Raw genomic sequence first — 22291 nt, 5'->3', positions numbered from 1 at the left:
ACTCCTTCACTCCCACTTACCTTCTCAAATATACACCGATTCTCAGAACAACACAGATTCCATTGTGTAACAATCCCAGTAAATAAACAGTCCCAGCAAACCAACAGTCTGACTGTGGTCAGACACACCGCGCTGAAAGCAAGTGGATTTCTCCGCGAATACCCCTTCCCCTCCAGATGATTATTACTCTGTGAGCCAGCTGTCATCCAACCCTTGTTTCCGCATGAGTCTTTCCAAGCTCCATTCTCGAAAAGACAGCACTCAGAATCTCCTTCTATGTGATGGGTTCCCTCAGCATTTCCCAACGTGAATCCACTTCCAGGATTTCCAACTCTCCTTTCGGTAATCCTTTGCCTGAAATAGCCTGGCGCAGTCACGATTTTGACACAATCTCACAGGTTCCCAGCCTCCGACAGACGACTATTGTTTTGCAAACGGCACTGAGACCAGCTACCTCAGGATTGCTTCAGATCTCCGACTTCCCTCCAGCCAACTTCGCTGGTTCTAAACCGAACTTGCAGTATCCTGTTCAGATTCCAGTTCCCCTTGAACTTCAGTTTTCCTGGGAGCTCTCGTTCATTTTCTAGTTCCCATGACTCGCTGTTCTTTACATTCTCGGACTCGCTGGCTCGCCGATTACGCCATTGCATTGCTTTTTGCTTTCGGACAGCAATGGGAGAGCCCTTCCCCCCCCCCCTCGCTGCTAACCTCACGCTGGCTCGTGCTCAGGTAAACTGCACTCAGGTCTTCCTTCCTAAAGGTGCCTCTGGTTGCCAAGCGACATCTCATTCCTTCCCGGCGCATGATTACCTTTTACATCGTAAACACTCGAAACACAATCGAGGCACTGAAATCCAAATTTAAAAATACCATACAGGAAAAAACTTTGTCCAGCATGGACCTAACTAAAGAGTTAACCCTTTCTTGTACATTTAACCCAATTAAATCAATAACTTATTTCTGGTATCCAAATTACAAAATAGATCATTTTAAGACGACCTCTGCTTCCAAACAGGGCTTTGGATAGGGGGGAGGGAGCGGAGGGGATTTATCAGAAAGGGTGCCAGCAAAGAGGAGACACATTTTAGGGAAAGGCATTGTCCAGAGAGTGGGGAGAATGTGGAACACATTTCTAAGTGAGTGGGAGAGAGGAAGAGATTCAGGTTGGGGGAGGGAGCGAATGCAGAAATATTTTAGTGGGGAGGAAGAGCTCGAAACATGGATGGGGTGAGATGGAAATGGAGGTGAAGGGGACATTGGAGTGGGGTCGGTGAACCAGCAGGTGTCAGAGGGGCCGACTGATCACTCAGTGAGCTGTAAATCCAGTGATCGGCCTAACAAAGGCTCTTGTCCTTTACAGATATCTTCACCATCGGGATCGGGGACGCGAGCAAGGAGGAGCTGGAAAAACTCACAACAAACAAGGAAGAACCTCATTCTTACTATTTCAGAAGTTATGATCAGCTGGAGGAGTTAACAGAGCTGATTCAAAACAGAAAGAGTGAGTAGAGGGCTGGAGTTGGACAGGAGCTAAACTGGTCAATAATTTAAACCCATTGCAGACAATCCCAATGGACCCAACTCCTTCCCATTCACTTCCACTGTGCACAATCCCAATGGACACAAACCCCTTCCCGTTCACTCCCACTGTACACAATCCCAATGGACACAAACCCCTTTCCATTCACTCCCACTGTACACAATCCCAATGGAAACAAACTGCTTCCCATTCACTCCAACTCTACACAATCCAAATGGACCCCAAATCCGTTCCTGTTCAAACCCACGGTACACAATCCCAATGGACACAAATCCCTTCCCCTTCATTCCCACTGTACACAATCCCAATGGACCCAACCCCCTTCCCATTCACTCCCACTGTACACAATCCCAATGGACACAAATCCCTTCCCCTTCATTCCCACTGTAAACAATCCCAATGGACTCAAACCCTTCCCGTTCACTCCCATTGTACACAATCCCAATGAGCCCAAACCCCTTCCCGTTCACTCCCACTGTACACAATCCCAATGAACGCAAACCCCTTCCCGTTCACTCCCACTGTACACAATCCCAATGAACCCAAACCCCTTCCCGTTCACTCCCACTGTACACAATCCCAATGGACCCAAACCCGTTCCCGTTCACTCCCACTGTACACAATCCCAATGGACACAAACCCCTTCCCGTTCACTCCCATTGTACACAATCCCAATGAACCCAAAACCCTTCCCATTCATTCCCACTGTACACAATCCCAATGGACACAAACGCCTTCCCATTCATTCCCACTGTACACAATCCCAATGGACACAACCCCTTCCCGTTCACTCCCACTGTACACAATCCCAATGGACACAAACCCCTTCCCGTTCACTCCCATTGTACACAATCCCAATGAACCCATAACCCTTCCCATTCATTCCCACTGTACACAATCCCAATGGACCCAAACGCCTTCCCATTCATTCCCACTGTACACAATCCCAATGGACCCAAACCCCTTCCCATTCATTCCCACTGTACGCAATCTCAATGGACCCAAACGCCTTCCCATTCATTCCCACTGTACACAATCCCAATGGACCCTAACCCCTTCCCATTCCTTCCCACTGTACACAATCTCAATGGACCCAAACCCCTTCCCATTCCTTCCCACTGTACACAATCTCAATGGACCCAAACGCCTTCCCATTCATTCCCACTGTACACAATCCCAATGGACCCAAACCCCTTCCCATTCCTTCCCACTGTACACAATCCCAATGGACCCAAACCCCTTCCCATTCATTCCCACTGTACACAATCCCAATGGACCCAAACCCCTTCCCATTCCTTCCCACTGTACACAATCCCAATGGACCCAAACCCCTTCCCATTCATTCCCACTGTACACAATCTCAATGAACCCAAAACCCTTCCCAATCTCACCCACTGTACACAATCCCAATGGACCCACACCCCTTTTCATTCAGAAGATTATTTCCTTCCCAATGATGCCTGGTGAATGAGACAAAGTCTATTATACAATTTGAGGGGTTCTTCATTCTCAGGTGACCATGTCGGTTGTGGGGTCAGGGGTCAGAGCCGGAGGACAAGGAGTGTCGGTCGAATCTACGGTGGAGAAAAGGCTGAAGAAAAACAATGGCCCTGGCAAGTCTCAATAAAAATGGTGAGAGAATCGGAATCAGTCCCACAGGCATTAGAGTAAAGTTCGCTCCACACTATCCGCAGCAAACAGTCCCAGGACAGGTAACGCCAGGGGTTAGAAACAGAGTAAAGCTCCCTCTACACTGTCCCCATCAAACACTCCCAGGACAGGAACAGCACGGGGTTAGAAACAGAGTAAAGCTCCCTCTACACTGTCCCCATCAAACACTCCCAGGACAGGTACAGCACGGGGTTAGATACAGAGTAAAGCTCCCTCTACACTGTCCCCATCAAATACACCCAGGGCAGGTACAGCACGGGGTTAGATACAGAGTAAAGCTCCCTCTACACTGTCCCCATCAAACACTCCCAGGACAGGAACAGCACGGGGTTAGAAACAGAGTAAAGCTCCCTCTACACTGTCCCCATCAAACACTCCCAGGACAGGTACAGCACGGGGTTAGATACAGAGTAAAGCTCCCTCTACACTGTCCCCATCAAATACACCCAGGGCAGGTACAGCACGGGATTAGATACAGAGTAAAGCTCCCTCTACATTGTCCCCATCTAACACTCCCAGGACAGGTACAGCACGGGGTTAGATACAGAGTAAAGCTCCCTCTACACTGTCCCCATCAAACACACCCAGGGCAGGTACAGCACGGGGTGAGATACAGAGTAAAGCTCCCTCTACACTGTCCCCATCAAACACTCCCAGGACAGGTACAGCACGGAGTTAGATACAGAGTAAAGCTCCCTCTACACTGTCCCCATCAAACACTCCCAGGACAGGTACAGCACGGTTAGATACAGAGTAAAGCTCTCTCGACACTGTCCCCATCAAACACTCCCAGGACAGGTACAGCACGGGGTGAGAGACAGAGTAAAGCTCCCTCTACACTGTCCCCATCAAACACTCCCAGGACAGGTACAGCACGGGGTTAGATACAGAGTAAAGCTCCCTCTACACTGTCCCCATCAAACACTCCCAGGACAGGTACAGCATGGGATTAGATACAGAGTAAAGCTCCCTCTACACTGTCCCCATCAAACACTCCCAGGGCAGGTACAGCACGGGGTGAGATACAGAGTAAAGCTCCCTCTACACTGTCCCCATCAAACACTCCCAGGACAGGTACAGCACGGGGTTAGATACAGAGTAAAGCTCCCTCTACACTGTCCCCATCAAACACTCCCAGGACAGGTACAGCATGGGATTAGATACAGAGTAAAGCTCCCTCTACACTGTCCCCATCAAACACTCCCAGGACAGGTACAGCACGGGGTTAGATACAGAGTAAAGCTCCCTCTACACTGTCCCCATCAAACACTCCCAGGACAGGTACAGCACAGGGTTAGATACAGAGTAAAGCTCCCTCTGCACTGTCCCCATCAAACACTCCCAGGACAGCTACAGCACGGGGTTAGATACAGAGTAAAGCTCCCTCTACACTGTCCCCATCAAACAATCCCAGGACAGGTACAGCACGGGGTTAGATACAGAGTAAAGCTCCCTCTAAACTGTCCCCATCAAACACTCCCAGGACAGGTACAGCACGGGGTTAGATACAGAGTAAAGCTCCCTCTACACTGTCCCCATCAAACACTCCCAGGACAGGTACAGCACGGGGTTAGATACAGAGTAAAGATCCCTCTACACTGTCCCCACCAAACACACCCAGGACAGGTACAGCACGGGGTTAGATACAGAGTAAAGCTCCCTCTACACTGTCCTCATCAAACACTCCCAGGACAGGTACAGCACAGGGTTAGATACAGAGTAAAGCTCCCTCTGCACTGTCCCCATCAAACACTCCCAGGACAGGCACAGCACGGGGTTAGATACAGAGTAAAGCTCCCTCTACACTGTCCCCATCAAACAATCCCAGGACAGGTACAGCACGGGGTTAGATACAGAGTAAAGCTCCCTCTACACTGTCCCCATCAAACACTCCCAGGACAGGTACAGCACGGGGTTAGATACAGAGTAAAGCTCCCTCTACACTGTCCCCATCAAACAATCCCAGGACAGGTACAGCACGGGGTGAGATACAGAGTAAAGCTCCCTCTACACTGTCCCCATCAAACACTCCCAGGACAGGTACAGCACGGGGTTAGATACAGAGTAAAGCTCCCTCTACACTGTCCCCATCAAACACTCCCAGGACAGGTACAGCACAGGGTTAGATACAGAGTAAAGCTCCCTCTACACTGTCCCCATCAAACACTCCCAGGACAGGTACAGCACGGAGTTAGATACAGAGTAAAGCTCCCTCTACACTGTCCCCATCAAACACTCCCAGGACAGGTACAGCACGGGGTTAGATACAGAGTAAAGCTCCCTCTACACTGTCCCCATCAAACACTCCCAGGACAGGTACAGCACGGGGTTAGATACAGAGTAAAGCTCCCTCTACACTGTCCCCATCAAACACTCCCAGGACAGGTACAGCACGGGGTTAGATACAGAGTAAAGCTCCCTCTACACTGTCCCCATCAAACACTCCCAGGACAGGTACAGCACGGGGTTAGATACAGAGTAAAGCTCCCTCTACACTGTCCCCATCAAACACTCCCAGGACAGGTACAGCATTCAATTAGATAAAAGGCTCATTCCTGGGTTGGCGGGATTGTCTTATGAGGAAACACAAAGTCATTTTGGATCAGATTCATTGGAGTTTCGAAGAGTGAGAAGGGATCTTGTAGAAACCTATAAAATTCTAACAGGATTAGACAGGGTAGATTCAGAATGAATGTTCCCGATGGTGGGTCTCGTGGTGGGTGTTCCGATACACAAACGAACCAACACAGTTGTAGATGGTACAACTCTGTTTTATTGTTCTGTACAATAACAACTGTTAACTTCTGGCTGTGGTTCGTACTTCACCAGCTAACCTGTGGACCCAGCCCTTGTCTGAGTGGCACGCTGTGAGCTCTGTGCTCTGAGCTATCTCCTGGTAGAATGAGCGGGAACTGTGGTGTTCCCTGTTTTATAGTGCGTGTGCTCTCACTGGTGATTGGCTGCGATGTTGTGTGTGTGTTGGTTGGTCCAACTACCTGTCCATCAGTGTGTGTGTGATTGCACCATGATACGCTGATCTGGATATCATGACAGTGGGGAAGTCCAAAACTGGGGGTCCGTGTTTGAGGATTAGGGGTGGACATTTTGATACTGAGGGGAGGAGACATTTCTTCACCCAGAGAGCGGTGAATCTGTGGAATTCACTCCCACAGAATGTAGTTGAGGCTAAAACATTGTGTAATTTCAAGAAGGAATTAGATATAGCTCTTGGGGCTAAAGGGATCCAGGGGTATGGGGGGAAGGCGGCATCAGGGTATTGAACTTGATGATCAGCCATGATCATAATGAATGACGGAGCAGGCTCGATGGGCTGAATGGTCTCCTCCTGAGGTTCTTTGTTGCTCTTTGAGAATGTGGGATGTTTGCCTGATGTATTTCTGCCCACAGACCGCCTTTGAGGGAGACTATACTGGAGGAGGTTCCATCATTTCACCAACGTGGATTCTGACTGCTGCCCACAACATGTTTGACGATGCGGGACTCCAATTGGAGCCGCCTAACGTTAAGGTGTACGTGGGTAAGTCGCCTCTTTCACTTTTGTTATTTGCCCCTCGCCAGGCTGGGCCTTGGCCTATCAGCGAATCGCACTCTCAGCGGGGGGATTCGAGTCCTCCCCCCACTGTCACAGAGAATAGGAAAGTCCCAGGCTTCATTTACGGCCTGCTGCCAAGTTAGCCAATCCGGTGCGAGTTGAAGAACAAAAGGACTCCAATTGGACAGACAAGTTATCTGAACTTGCTGTCAGGTTGTTCATTAAATTGTTGAGTCAGGTTGTAAAGAATTAAAACTCCCGGGAAACTATCATAAACTTCGGTGTGCTGATATGCCTATGGGCCATATCATCATTGATGGTGTAAGACCTCCAACCAGCAGTTGGCGGTATAGACACACCATGCAGTCTCAAGACCAAGGTCATGTGACCTGGGACCTGTATATAAAGAGAGTGTCAGGTGAGAGTGCCTTTAAGAAATGGATGTTTAAGCAATGTACCTTTAAGAAATACAGTGATGTCAGAGTGGGTGGAGCTGGGTTTTAGATCAGCCATTTTGCAGCTTTTAGTTTTAGTTTGAAAAGAGCTTGGGAGTGTCTGTGTTTTGCAGTGAGCTGGATCTGCTGTGATCTCTGCCATGAAAGACTATCTCTGGATCATTTGGGTGATTTAAACTCATAAAAGTAAAGCCTTTAACCTGCTGGTTTTCTGTTTAAAGGTGTTCAGTCTCATGGATGTTGAAAGGAATAACTGAAGGATTATTTAGTGTTGTAATATTTTCGGGGTTATCTTTGAAGTAAGGGGTGTTAAGGGATCCAATGTTTATTTAAAAGTTAAGTTGAGTCCATGGAATAAACATTGTTTTGTGTTTAAAAGCCCACGTGTCCATAATTGTAATCCCACACCTGGGGAACAAGCCGTGTGCTCGGAAAAGCAACAATAGCATTAAAGGGAGAGGTTGGTTGAACTCCATGATACATTTTGGGGTTCTGAAAATGCCTCGCCCATAACAAGAGGCTCATCCAGCCATCGCCACGAGAACACGAGGTAGAGGGTAATCAGACGTACATGTAACAGGGCAGCAGAAGGTGTAAGTTCCAGTGGTTAGCACTGCTGCCTCACAGCGGCAGGGACCCGGGTTCAATTCGCACCCCAATACGCCAACATCTTCATGCACAAGTTTTAACAAGCCCTCCTCACTGCACAGGACCTTCAACCGACGTTATGCACCAGATACATCGATGACATTTTTTTCCTTTGGACCCATGGCGAAGAATCACTGAAACGACTACACGATGACATCAATAAGTTCCATCCCACTGTCAGACTCACCATGGACTACTCTCCAAAATCAGTTGCATTCTTGGACACACTCATCTCCATCAAGGACGGTCACCTCAGCACTTCGCTTTACCGCAAACCCACGGATAACCTCACGATGCTCCACTTCTCCAGCTTCCACCCTAAACACATTAAAGAAGCCATCCCCAATGGACAAGCTCTCCATATACACAGGATCTGCTCAGACGAGGAGGAGCGTAACAGACATCTACAGACGTTGAAAGATGCCCTCGTACGAACGGGATATGGCACTCGACTCATCGACCGACAGTTCCAACGCGCCACAGCGAAAAACCGGACCGACCTCCTCAGAAGACAAACATGGGACACAACCGACAGAATACCCTTCGTCGTCCAGTACTTCCCCGGAGCGGAGAAACTACGTCATCTTCTTCACAGCCTTCAACATGTCATTGATGACGATGAACATCTTGCCAAGGTCATCCCCACACCCCCACTACCCGTCTTCAAATAACCGCGCAACCTCAAACGAACCATTGTTTGCAGCAAACTACCCAGTCTTCAGAACAGTGACCACGACACCACACAACCCTGTCATGGTAATCTCTGCAAGACGTGCCAGATCATCGACATGGATACCACTATTACACGCGAGAACACCACCCACCAGGTATGCGGTACATACTCGTGCGACTCAGCCAACGTTGTCTACCTCATTCGCTGCAGGAAAGGATGTCCCGAAGCGTGGTACATTGGCGAGACCATGCAGACGCTGCGACAACGAATGAACGGACATCGCGCGACAATCACCAGGCAGGAATGTTCCCTTCCAGTCGGGGAACACTTCAGCAGTCAAGGGCATTCAGCCTCTGATCTCCGGGTAAGCGTTCTCCAAAGCGACCTTCAGGACCCGCGACAACGCAGAATCGCCGAGCAGAAACTTATAGCCAAGTTCCGCACACATGAGTGCGGCCTCAACCGGGACCTGGGATTCATGTCCATTACATTCATCCCCCACCATCTGGCCTGCAAAATCCTACCAACTGTCCTGGCTTGACACAATTCACACCTCTTTAACCTGGGGTTACCCCATCTCTGGATCTGTAAAGATTTAATCACCTGCTAATGCTCACATTCCTAGCATTGTTTGGCAGCTTTGAATTTGTCTATATATGTGTTTCTGGAACAGACCTCTTCATTCACCTGAGGAAGGAGCAGCGCTCCGAAAGCTAGTGACATCGAAACAAACCTGTTGGACTTTAACCTGGTGTTGTAAAACTTCTTACTGTGCTCACCCCAGTCCAACGCCGGCATCTCCACATCAAGAAAAGCACAGCACAGGAACAGGCCCTTCAGCACTCCAAGTCTGCCCCGACCATGCTGCTTATCTAACCTAAAACCTTTTACATTTCCTGGGTCCGTATCCCTCCATTCGTCTTTTTCATATGTTTGTCAAGATGACCCTTAAACGTCACGTTCGTTCCTGCTTCCACCACCTCCTCCGGCAGCGAGTTCCCGACATGCACCGCACTGTGAGTGAGATCCTGGGCGGGATTCTCCAGTAATGGGGCTATGGCCCCACGCCCGCGCGAACGCGGACGCGGATCACTCCGGACTTTTTTCTGGAGAGTCCGGGGTGATTCTCTGTTTTTAAGGGAGCTGCAGGACCCCGGATTGCTCCACGCTGCCCCTGCTGCTGATATGGGACCCTGCACCTCCGGCCGCCTGCGGCGCTGGCCTCGCACAACACGTTGAACCCACACAGCGGGCCGGTGCTAAAGAAGTAGCCCCCCCCCTCCCCCACCAGATCGCGCCCGCCCGCCGATCGGTGGCCCCCGATCGTGGGACTGACCGTCGTGGAGCCCCTCCCCCGGTGACGGATCCCCCGGCCCCCCCACCAGGACGGCCACCGCAGCCGCGACGGCGAGCTCCCGCGGGGTGGAGCCACGCCGGCGGAAACTGAGCCGATCGTCCGCGGAGAATCGCCGCGGGGGCCGCTTTCAACGGCCCCCGACCGGCGCTGCGTCGACCGCGCGCGCGACTGGCTGCGATTCTCCGCTCACCGGGGAATCGAGCAAAGACGTCGCGGGTCCGGCGCCCCGTTCTCCACCCCCGAGCCAAGGCTCGGGGAATTCCGGCCACTATGTCAACTTTAACTTGTATCCATAGAATCGTAGTAAGGCCGCACTTGGAGTATAGTGTTCAATTCTGGTCGCCACACTCGCAGAAGGATGTGGAGGCTTTAGAGAGGGTGCAGAAGAGATGTTGCCTGGTATGGAGGGCATTATGGATTTGCAAAAAACCTCCCTCGCACATCTCCTCTGAACCTATGCCTCCTAGTAATTGACCCCTCTACCCTGGGAAAAAGCCCCTGAATAGCCATTCTGTCGATGCCCCTCATAATTTTGTAGACCTCTATCATGTCGATCCTCAATCTCCGTCGTTCCAGTGAGAACAAACCGAGTTTATCCAAATTTTCCTCATAGTTAATGTCCTCCAGACCAGGGAACATCCTGGTAAATCTCTTCTGTACCCTCTCCGAAAGCCTCCACATCCTTCTGGTAATGTGGCGACCAGAATTGACCAACTGTGGCCTAACTAAGTTTCTATGTATACAAGTTAACGTAGAATCGCACTCCCAGTGTAGACCCGACAGTGATTGTTTTCTCGTGATTCTCATAGGGGTTATAACCTAGGGGAACCTCAGGGAGCTCGGTGCCGGACACACTGTCATCCATCGACGCGGGAACCTCCGCCTCCATCTCGGTACCTGAATCGCAGTAACCCCACGCTGTCGTCGATCGCAGCGAGACGGCCGGTTGGGCCCACAACCGCAGGGGCGGTTCATGCTGAGGTGACGGCGGTACTATTGCCTGTGGAACACTCCGAGAGCCGACCTCAGGCTTGGTCAAGTTGCCGACGTGTTTTGCCAAGGGTCGTTGCCTGGACGTGAACCTTGGACAAGATCGGGCCCGTCTAGTCCAGCAGCGCGCTCGGAAGCCACATTTGCCCCTGCCCCACCTTCAAACATTTGGGGCAAATATGGCGTGTCCGGCACGGAATGTTCGTCCCGGCACACCGGGACCGCGGGTGACTCCACAGTGCTTCCTGAGGCCGCTCGACCTTGCTCCCTCGACTCGGAAGCGCCAATCTCAACCAAGTCCGGATCTACCGCTTCATTCGAATGTTCCAGCGGGAGCAATCGCGGCGGTCACGAGCGGCATCGTGCGATCTCGGAATAAAAAAGGCGGCAGTCTCGTATCCATAGATCACGGCGATTGCTTTTTTAAACGGCCCATCAAAGTTTGGATCACCCACTCACGGAGACCATCAGAGGGCGGACGATACGGAGCGGTGTGGATGTGGAGAATGCCGCGACACCGCCTGAAAACGGCAAAGTCCTCGCTGGTAAAAGGACTGCCGTTATCTGCCACCAGCCAGCCCCAGCAGTCCATGTGTACTAAATACCTGGTGATTCACAATGGCTGGCCCTAGGCGTATGGTAGACATCTTGCAAACCTTGGAGATGTTATGAGATCCTGATGAGTCCACAGTGAGAACAATTAAAGGCGGAAAGCAAAGGCCTCCAGCTGAAGCCGTGCACTGAACGATGTTCCAGAAGATGTCCATCGCTAAAAGACTTTTATCCTTTGGACATTTCAGATTTTTTTTCCACCTCTCCTTCCCCTCTGTGTTTGTTTGTCTTGTGTGTGTATGGAGGATGGGGAGAGTTAAAGAGGGGGGGGAGGGGGGATTAGAAATTCGATAATAGTTAACCATTTGTATTTGCTGCTATTTAATTATAGTGACTGTTATTAATAAATTTACAAACTTGGTGACTAGTTATTGGGCAGCCGGAGACCAATCACTTTGGGCAGTTTTGTAGAATGAACAGTTCATTTCAATTGTGTTGCGACTGCGGGTCCTGTGGGGCTGGTATTGACCGCGCACTATCCAGAGGGTCGTAACAATACAGACAGCAACCGCTGCTCCTGCACATCTTTTTAAGAGTTGTAACCCTTCTGTTATGCTGTGTTTCAGGAACTCTGAGGAGCGCCAAAGGTCGTGCGAGAGATGTAACAGAAATCCACATTCATCGTCGCTACAACCAAACGAACGCAGGGGATAATAACAATTACGCTTACGACATTGCCTTGCTTCGCCTGAAGGAAACATTAATTTACAGTGACACGATCAGGTCAGGATGATCTCCAATTCTCCCTCCGAGGAATTTCAGATACGAAGCATTAGAATCGGAAAGCAGTCAATTGGTGGCCTAGAACCTCGGTTAGACCACACTGGGAGCACTGAGCACAGTGGTCTCCATATCCCTCAGTTAGAACACACTGGGAGCACTGTGCACAGTTCTGGTCTCCATATCCCTCGGTTAGACCACACTGGGAGCACTGTGCACAGTGGTCTCCATATCCCTCGGTTAGACCACACTGGGAGCACTGTGCACAGTTCTGGTCTCCGTATCCCTTGGTTAGACCACACTGGGAGCATTGTGCATAGTTCTGGTCTCCGTATCCCTCGGTTAGACCACACTGGGAGCACTGTACACAGTTCTGGTCTCCGTATCCCTCGGTTAGACCACACTGGGAGCACTGTGCACAGTTCTGGTCTCCATATCCCTCGGTTAGATCACACTGGGAGCACTGTGCACAGTTCTGGTCTCCATATCCCTCAGTTAGCCCACACTGGGAGCACTGGGCACAGTTCTGATCTCCGTAACCCTCGGTTAGACCACACTGGGAGCACTGTGCACAGTTCTGGTCTCCGTATCTCTCAGTTAGACCACACTGGGAGCACTGTGCACAGTTCTGGTCTCCTTATCCATGGATAGACCACACTGGGAGCACTGCGCTCAGTTCTGGTCTCCGTATCCATGGATAGACCACACTGGGAGCAGTGTGCACAGTTCTGGTCTCCATATCCCTCGGTTAGACCACATTGGGAGCACTGTGTACAGTTCAGGTCTCCATATCCCTCAGTTAGACCACACTGGGAGCACTGTGCATAGTTCTGGTCTCCATATCCCTCAGTTAGATCACACTGGGAGCACTGTGCACAGTTCTGGTCTCCATATCCCTCGGTTAGATCACACTGGGAGCATTGTGCATAGTTCTGGTCTCCGTATCCCTCAGTTAGACCACACTGGGAGCGCTGTGCACAGTTCTGGTCTCCGTATCCCTCGGTTAGATCACACTGGGAGCACTGTGCACAGTTCTGGCCTCCATATCCCTCAGTTAGACCTCACTGGGAGTACTGGGCACAGTTCTGATCTCCGTATCCCTCGGTTAGACCACACTAGGAGCACTGTGCACAGTTCTGGTCTCCATATCCCTCGGTGAGACCACACTGGGAGCACTTTGCACAGTTCCCGTCTCCATATCCCTGAGTTAGACCACACTGGGAGCACTGTACACAGTTCTGGTCTCCATATCCGTTGATAGACCACACTGGGAGCACTGTGCACAGTTCTGGTCTCCATATCCCTCGGTGAGACCACACTGGGAGCACTTTGCACAGTTCCCGTCTCCATATCCCTGAGTTAGACCACACTGGGAGCACTGTACACAGTTCTGGTCTCCATATCCGTTGATAGACCACACTGCGAACACTTCCAAAAACACCAGTAGAGGCAGATGGGATTGATATCCTGCGACACCAATATCCCTCTGTCCCACTTCGTTGTGTTTGATGTTTTAATGCTTTTATTCTGTTCTTTATTGGAGAGCGGTTTTAGTCTAATTTCTAAAAATGCTTCTCTAGTTATTGTTATGGTAACTGAGGCCATGTTCTCTCTGACTCTCCCACCAGGCCTGTATGCCTCCCGTGTACGAAGGAAGTGACAGATTTCCTCCCCGCTCCTGCTGGGAAATGGCAGATTCAGTGCACCTACCAAGGTAGAATAGTGAACAACTGTGGTATCAGCAAAACAGGGGGACCACAGCGGAACGTAGTATGGCCAAGTCTGATATTAATCCCATGTAGCTGTCCTGGGAGTGCTTGATGGGGACAGTGTAGAGGGAGCTTTACTCTGTATCTAACTCCGTGCTGTACCTGTCCTGGGAGTGTTTGATGGGACAGTGTAGAGGGAGCTTAACTCTGTATCTAACCCCGTGCTGTACCTGTCCTGGGAGTGTTTGATGGGGACAGTGTAGAGGGAGCTTTACTCTGTATCTAACCCCGTGCTGTACCTGTCCTGGGAGTGTTTGATGGGACAGTGTAGAGGGAGCTTTACTCTGTATCTAACCCCGTGCTGTACCTGTCCTGGGAGTGTTTGATGGGACAGTGTAGAGGGAGCTTTACTCTGTATCTAACCCCGTGCTGTACCTGTCCTGGGAGTGTTTGATGGGACAGTGTAGAGGGAGCTTTACTCTGTATCTAACCCCGTGCTGTACCTGTCCTGGGAGTGTTTGATGGGGACAGTGTAGAGGGAGCTTTACTCTGTATCTAACCCCGTGCTGTACCTGTCCTGGGAGTGTTTGATGGGGACAGTGTAGAGGGAGCTTTACTCTGTATCTAACCCCGTGCTGTCCCTGTCCTGGGAGTGTTTGATGGGGACAGTGTAGAGGGAGCTTTACTCTGTATCTAACCCCGTGCTGTACCTGTCCTGGGAGTGTTTGATAGGACAGTGTAGAGGGAGTTTTAACCTGTATCTAACCCCGTGCTGTACCTGTCCTGGGAGTGTTTGATTGGGACAGTGTAGAGGGAGCTTTACTCTGTATCTAACCCCGGGCTGTACATGTCCTGGGAGTGTTTGCTGGGGGCAGTGTAGAGGGAGCTTTACTCTGTATCTAACCCCGTGCTGTACCTGTCCTGGGAGTGTTTGATGGGACAGTGTAGAGGGAGTTTTAACCTGTATCTAACCCCATACTGTACCGGTCCTGGGAGTGTTTGATGAGGACAGTGTTGCGGGAGCTTTAGTCTGTATGTAACGCCCTTCTGTACCTGTCCTGGGAGTGTTTGCTGGGGACAGTGTAGAGGGAGATTTACTGTGTATCGAACACCGTGCTGTACCTGTCCTGGGAGTGTTTGATGGGGACAGTGTAGAGGGAGCTTTACTCTGTATCTAACCCCGTGCTGTACCTGTCCTGGGAGTGTTTGATGGGACAGTGTAGAGGGAGTTTTAACCTGTATCTAACCCCATACTGTACCGGTCCTGGGAGTGTTTGATGGGGACAGTGTTGCGGGAGCTTTAGTCTGTATGTAACGCCCTTCTGTACCTGTCCTGGGAGTGTTTGATGGGGACAGTGTAGAGGGAGATTTACTGTGCATCTAACCCCGTGCTGTACCTCTCCTGGGAGAGTTTGATGGGGACAGTGTCGAGGGAGTTCTACTCTGTATCTAACCCCGTGCTGTACCTGTCCTGGGAGTGATTGATGGGGACAGTGTAGGGGGAGTTCTACTCTGTATCTTATCCCGTGCTGTACCTGTCCTGGGAGTGTTTGATGGGGACAGTGACGAGGGAGCTTTACTCTGTATCTAACCCCATGTAGTACCTGTCCTGGGAGTGTTCGATGGCAACAGTGTAGAGGAAGCTTTACTCTGTATCTAACCCCGTGCTGTCCCTGTCCTGGGAATGTTTGATCGCGACAGTGTCGAGGGAGCTTTACTCTGCATCTAACACCGTGCTGTTCCTTTCCTGGTAGTTTGATGGGGACTGTGTCGAGGGAGCTTTACTCTGTATCTAACCCCGTGCTGTACCTGTCCTGGGAGTGTTTGATGGGACAGTGTAGAGGGAGTTTTAACCTGTATCTAACCCCGTGCTGTACCTGTCCTGAGAGCGTTTGATTGGGACAGTGTAGAGGGAGCTTTACTCTGTATCTAACCCCGGGCTGTACATGTCCTGGGAGTGTTTGCTGGGGACAGTGTAGAGGGAGCTTTACTCTGTATCTAACCCCGTGCTGTACCTGTCCTGGGAGTGTTTGATGGGACAGTGTAGAGGGAGTTTTAACCTGTATCTAACCCCATACTGTACAGGTCCTGGGAGTGTTTGATGGGGACAGTGTTGCGGGAGCTTTAGTCTGTATGTAACGGCCTTCTGTACCTGTCCTGGGAGTGTTTGCTGGGGACAGTGTAGAGGGAGATTTACTGTGTATCGAACCCCGTGCTGTACCTGTCCTGGGAGTGTTTGATGGGGACAGTGTAGAGGGAGCTTTACTCTGTATCTAACCCCGTGCTGTACCTGTCCTGGGAGTGTTTGATGGGACAGTGTAGAGGGAGTTTTAACCTGTATCTAACCCCATACTGTACCGGCCCTGGGAGTGTTTGATGGGGACAGTGTTGCGGGAGCTTTAGTCTGTATGTAACGCCCTTCTGTACCTGTCCTGGGAGTGTTTGATGGGGACAGTGTAGAGGGAGATTTACTGTGTATCTAACCCCGTGCTGTACCTGTCCCGGGAGTGTTTGATGGGGACAGTGTTGAGGGAGCTTTACTCTGTATCTAACCCTCTGCTGTACCTGTCCTGGGAGTGTTTGATGGGGAAAGTGTAGATGGAGCTTTACTCTGTTAGTAACCCGGTGCTGTACCTCTCCTGGGAGAGTTTGATGGGGACAGTGTAGAGGGAGTGTTACTCTGTATCTAACCCCGCGCTGTACCTGTCCTGCGAGTGTTTGATGGGGACAGTGTAGGGGGAGTTCTACTCTGTATCTTATCCCGTGCTGTACCTGTCCTGGGAGTGTTTGATGGGGACAGTGACGAGGGAGATTTACTCTGTATCTAACCCCATGCAGTACCTGTCCTGGGAGTGTTCGATGGCAACAGTGTAGAGGAAGCTTTACTCTGTATCTAACCCCGTGCTGTACCTGCCCTGGGAATGTTTGATCGCGACAGTGTCGAGGGAGCTTTACTCTGCATCTAACCCCGTGCTGTTCCTTTCCTGGTAGTTTGATGGGGACAGTGTCGAGGGAGCTTTACTCTGTATCTAACCCCTTGCTGTACCTGTCCTGGGAGTGTTTGATGGGGACTGTGTCGAGGGAGCTTTCCTCTGTATCTAACCCCGTGCTGTACCTGTCCTGGGAGCGTTTAATGGGGATAGTGTGGAGGGAGATCTACTCTGTATCTTACCCTGTGGTGTACCTGTCCTGGGAGTGGTTGATGGGGAAAGTGTAGAGGGAACTTTACTCTGTATCTAACCCCGTGCTGTACCTGTCCTGGGAGTGTTTGATGGGGACAGTGTAGAGGGAGCTTTACTCTGTATCTAACCCCGTGCTGTACATGTCATGGGAGTGTTTGATGGCGACAGTGTAGAGGGCCATTTACTGTGTATCTAACCCCGTGCTGTACCTGTCCTGGGAGTGTTTGATGGGGACAGTGTAGAGGGAGCTTTACGCTCAATCTTACCCCATGCTGTACCTGTCCTGGGAGTGTTTGCTGGGGACAGTTTAGAGGGAGCTTTACTCTGTATCTAACCTCGTGCTGTACCTGTCCTGGGAGTGTTTGATGGGGACAGTGTAGAGGGAGCTTTACTCTGTATCTAACCCCGTGCTGTATCTGTTCTGGGAGTGTTTGATGGGGACAGTGTAGAGGAAGCTTTTCTCTGTGTAGCGCACCAAGACTCCGTTAGACGAATAGCGTGAAGTCGATGAGGCTTTATTAAGCGTGTCTGTTCCCCCGAAGCTCAATAGTAGATTGGCCTGCGGGGGAGGACTCCGGCTTCTTATACTCCGCCTTCAGGGCGGAGCTAGATGTCAACGGCCAACCAGGACCCGGGATCTGTCAGCCAATGACATTAGGGCTTCCAGTCCCACATGACCCCCAATACATATTACCACACTCTGTATCTAACCCCGTGCTGGACCTGTCATGGGAGTGTTTGATGGGGACATTGTAGAGGGAGCTTTACTCTGTATTTAACCCCGTTCTGTACCTGTCCTGTGAGTGTTTGATGGGGACAGTTTTGAGGGAGCTTTATTCTGTATTTAACCCTGTGCTGTACCTGTGCTGGGAATGTTTATTGGGGACAGTGTAGAGGGAGCTTTACTCTGTATCTAACCCCGTGCTGTACCTCTCCTGGGAGTGTTTGAGGGGGACAGTGTCGAGGGAGCTTTACTCTGTATCTAACCCCGTGCTGTACCTGTCCTGGGAGTGTTTGATGGGGACAGTGTAGAGGAAGCTTTACTCTGTATCTAACCCTGTGCTGTACACATCCTGGGAGTGTTTGATGGGGACAGTGTAGAGGGAGCTTTACTCTGTATCTAACACCGTGCTGTACCTGTCCGGGGCGTGTTTGATGGGGACAGTGTAGAGGGAGCTTTACTCTGTATCTAACCCCGTGCTGTACATGTCCTGGGAGTGTTTGCTGGGGACAGTGTAGAGGGATATTTATTGTGTATCGAACCCCGTGCCTTACCTGTCCTGGGGACAGTGTAGAGGGAGTTCTACTCTGTATTTTATCCCGTGCTGTACTTGTCCTGGGAGTGTTTGATGGGACAGTGTAGAGGGAATTCTTACCTGGATCTAACCCCATACTGTAACTGTCCTGGGAGTGTTTGATGGGGACAGTGTAGAGGGGGCTTTACTCTGTATCTAACCCCGTGCTGTACCTGTCCTGGGAGTGTTTGATGGGGACAGTGTAGAGGGAGTTCTTACCTGGATCTAACCCCATACTGTAACTGTCCTGGGAGTGTTTGATGGGGTCAGTGTGGCGGGGGCTTTACTCTATATCTAACCCCGTGCTGTACCTGTCCCGGGAGTGTTTGATGGGGACAGTGTTGAGGGAGCTTTACTCTGTATCTAACCCTGTGCTGTACCTGTCCTGGGAGTGTTTGATGGGGAAAGTTTAGATGGAGGTTTACTCTGTTAGGAACCCGGTGCTGTACGTCTTCTGGGAGAGTTTGATGGGGACAGTGTAGAGGGAGCTTTACTCTGTATCTAACCCCGTGCTGTACCTCTCCTGGGAGTGTTTGAGGGGGACAGTGTCGAGGGAGCTTTACTCTGTATCTAACCCCGTGCTGTACCTGTCCTGGGAGTGTTTGATGGGGACAGTGTCGAGGGAGTTCTACTCTGTATCTTATCCCGTGCTGTACCTCTCCTGGGAGTGTCTGATGGGGACAGTGTCGAGGGAGCTTTACTCTATATCTAACCCCGTGCTGTACCTGTCCCGGGAGTGTTTGATGGGGACAGTGTAGAGGGAGCTTTACTCTGTATCTAACCCCGTGCTGTACCTCTCCTGGGAGTGTTTGAGGGGGACAGTGTCGAGGGAGCTTTACTCTGTATCTAACCCCGTGCTGTACCTGTCCTGTGAGTGTTTGATGGGGACAGTGTCGAGGGAGTTCTACTCTGTATCTTATCCCGTGCTGTACCTCTCCTGGGAGTGTCTGATGGGGACAGTGTCGAGGGAGCTTTACTCTGTATCTAACCCCATGCAGTACCTGTCCTGGGAGTGTTTGATGGGGAAAGTTTAGATGGAGGTTTACTCTGTTAGTAACCCGGTGCTGTACGTCTTCTGGGAGAGTTTGATGGGGACAGTGTCGAGGGAGTTCTACTCTGTATCTTATCCCGTGCTGTACCTCTCCTGGGAGTGTCTGATGGGGACAGTGTCGAGGGAGCTTTACTCTGTATCGAACCCCGTGCTGTACCTGTCCTGGGAGTGTTTGATGGGAACAGTGTAGAGGGAGCTTTACTCTGTATCTTACCCCGTGCTGTACCTGTCCCGGGAGTGTTTGATGGGGACAGTGTTGAGGGAGCTTTACTCTGCATCTAACCCTGTGCTGTACCTGTCCTGGGAGTGTTTGATGGGGACTGTGTCGAGGGAGCTTTACTCAGTATCTAACCCCGTGCTGCCCTGTCCTGGGAGTGTTTGATGGGGACAGTGTAGAGGGAGCTTTACTCTGTATCTAACCCCGTGCTGTACCTGTCCTGGGAGTGTTTGAGGGGGACAGTGTCGAGGGAGCTATACTCTGTATCTAACCCCGTGCTGTACCTGTCCTGGGAGTGTTTGATGGGGAATGTGTTAAGGGAGCTTTACTCTGTATCTAACCCCGTGCTGTACCTGTCCTGAGAGCATTTAATGGGGACAGTGTAGAGGGAGTTCTGCTCTGTATCTTATCCCGTGCTGTACCTGTCCTTGGAGTGTTTAATGGGGACAGTGTAGAGGGAGTCCAACCTGTATCTAACCCCATACTGTAAATGTCCTGGGAGTGTTTGATGGGGACAGTGTGGCGGGGGCTTTACTCTGTATCTAACCCCGTGCTGTACCTGTCCTGGGAGTATATGATGGGGACAGTGTAGAGGGAGATTTACTATGTATCGAACCCCGTGTTGTACCTGCCCTGGGAGTGTTTAATGGGGACAGTGTAGAGGGAGATTTACTATGTATCGAACCCCGTGCTGTACCTGTCCTGGGAGTTTTTGATGGGGACAGTGTAGAGGGAGCTTTACTCTGTATCTTAACCCGTGCTGTACCTGTCCTGGGAGTGTTTGATGGGACAGTGTAGAGGGAGTTTTAACCTGTATCTAACCCCATACTGTACCGGTCCTGGGAGTGTTTGATGGGGACAGTGTAGCGGGGGCTTTAGTCTGTATCTAACGCCCTTCTGTACCTGTCCTGGGAGTGTTTGATGGGGACAGTGTAGAGGGAGATTTACTGTGTATCTAACCCCGTGCTGTTCCTGTCCCGGGAGTGTTTGATGGGGACAGTGTTGAGGGAGCTTTACTCTGTATCTAACCCTGTGCTGTACCTGTCCTGGGAGTGTTTGATGGGGAAAGTTTAGATGGAGCTTTACTCTGTATCTAACCCCGTGCTGTACCTGTCCTGGGAGTGTTTGATGGGGAAAGTGTCGATGGAGCTTTACTCTGTTAGTAACCCGCTGCTGTGCCTGTCCTGGGAGAGTTTGATGGGGACAGTGTCGAGGGCGTTTTACTCTGTATCTTATCCAGTGCTGTACCTGTCCTGGAAGTGTTTGATGGGGACAGTGTAGAGGGAGCTTTACTCTGTATCTAACCCCGTGCTGTACCTGTCCTGTGAGTGTTTGATGGGACAGTGTAGAGGGAGTTTTAACCTGTATCTAACCCCATACTGTACCGGTCCTGGGAGTGTTTGATGGGGACAGTGTTGCGGGAGCTTTAGTCTGTATGTAACGCCCTTCTGTACCTGTCCTGGGAGTGTCTGATGGGGACAGTGTCGAGGGAGCTTTACTCTGTATCGAACCCCGTGCTGTACCTGTCCTGGGAGTGTTTGATGGGAACAGTGTAGAGGGAGCTTTACTCTGTATCTTACCCCGTGCTGTACCTGTCCCGGGAGTGTTTGATGGGGACAGTGTTGAGGGAGCTTTACTCTGCATCTAACCCTGTGCTGTACCTGTCCTGGGAGTGTTTGATGGGGACTGTGTCGAGGGAGCTTTACTCAGTATCTAACCCCGTGCTGCCCTGTCCTGGGAGTGTTTGATGGGGACAGTGTAGAGGGAGCTTTACTCTGTATCTAACCCCGTGCTGTACCTGTCCTGGGAGTGTTTGAGGGGGACAGTGTCGAGGGAGCTATACTCTGTATCTAACCCCGTGCTGTACCTGTCCTGGGAGTGTTTGATGGGGAATGTGTTAAGGGAGCTTTACTCTGTATCTAACCCCGTGCTGTACCTGTCCTGAGAGCATTTAATGGGGACAGTGTAGAGGGAGTTCTACTCTGTATCTTATCCCGTGCTGTACCTGTCCTTGGAGTGTTTAATGGGGACAGTGTAGAGGGAGTCCAACCTGTATCTAACCCCATACTGTAACTGTCCTGGGAGTGTTTGATGGGGACAGTGTGGCGGGGGCTTTACTCTGTATCTAACCCCGTGCTGTACCTGTCCTGGGAGTGTATGATGGGGACAGTGTAGAGGGAGATTTACTATGTATCGAACCCCGTGTTGTACCTGCCCTGGGAGTGTTTAATGGGGACAGTGTAGAGGGAGATTTACTATGTATCGAACCCCGTGCTGTACCTGTCCTGGGAGTTTTTGATGGGGACAGTGTAGAGGGAGCTTTACTCTGTATCTTAACCCGTGCTGTACCTGTCCTGGGAGTGTTTGATGGGACAGTGTAGAGGGAGTTTTAACCTGTATCTAACCCCATACTGTACCGGTCCTGGGAGTGTTTGATGGGGACAGTGTAGCGGGGGCTTTAGTCTGTATCTAACGCCCTTCTGTACCTGTCCTGGGAGTGTTTGATGGGGACAGTGTAGAGGGAGATTTACTGTGTATCTAACCCCGTGCTGTTCCTGTCCCGGGAGTGTTTGATGGGGACAGTGTTGAGGGAGCTTTACTCTGTATCTAACCCTGTG

The 22291-nt window shown here is 50.9% G+C and overlaps 1 protein-coding gene across 1 annotated transcript in view; it reads left to right on the top strand.

The window, feature by feature from the left end:
* The window catches only part of LOC140395883 (complement factor B-like), a 684813-nt gene that overhangs the window by 611585 nt on the left and 50937 nt on the right, over positions 1 to 22291 (top strand). Inside the window, exons 9-13 of the mRNA XM_072483954.1 lie at positions 1361 to 1501; positions 3054 to 3172; positions 6620 to 6749; positions 12066 to 12222; positions 13848 to 13933. Coding sequence (XP_072340055.1) covers positions 1361 to 1501; positions 3054 to 3172; positions 6620 to 6749; positions 12066 to 12222; positions 13848 to 13933 — 633 coding nt within the window. The remainder of the gene's footprint in view (positions 1 to 1360; positions 1502 to 3053; positions 3173 to 6619; positions 6750 to 12065; positions 12223 to 13847; positions 13934 to 22291) is intronic.

Source organism: Scyliorhinus torazame, chromosome 19 (assembly GCF_047496885.1).
Source record: "Scyliorhinus torazame isolate Kashiwa2021f chromosome 19, sScyTor2.1, whole genome shotgun sequence".
In the NCBI taxonomy this organism is placed as follows: domain Eukaryota; kingdom Metazoa; phylum Chordata; class Chondrichthyes; order Carcharhiniformes; family Scyliorhinidae; genus Scyliorhinus; species Scyliorhinus torazame.
Note: the sequence above shows the minus strand (reverse complement) of the source record. Positions and strands in the feature narration are given on the sequence as shown.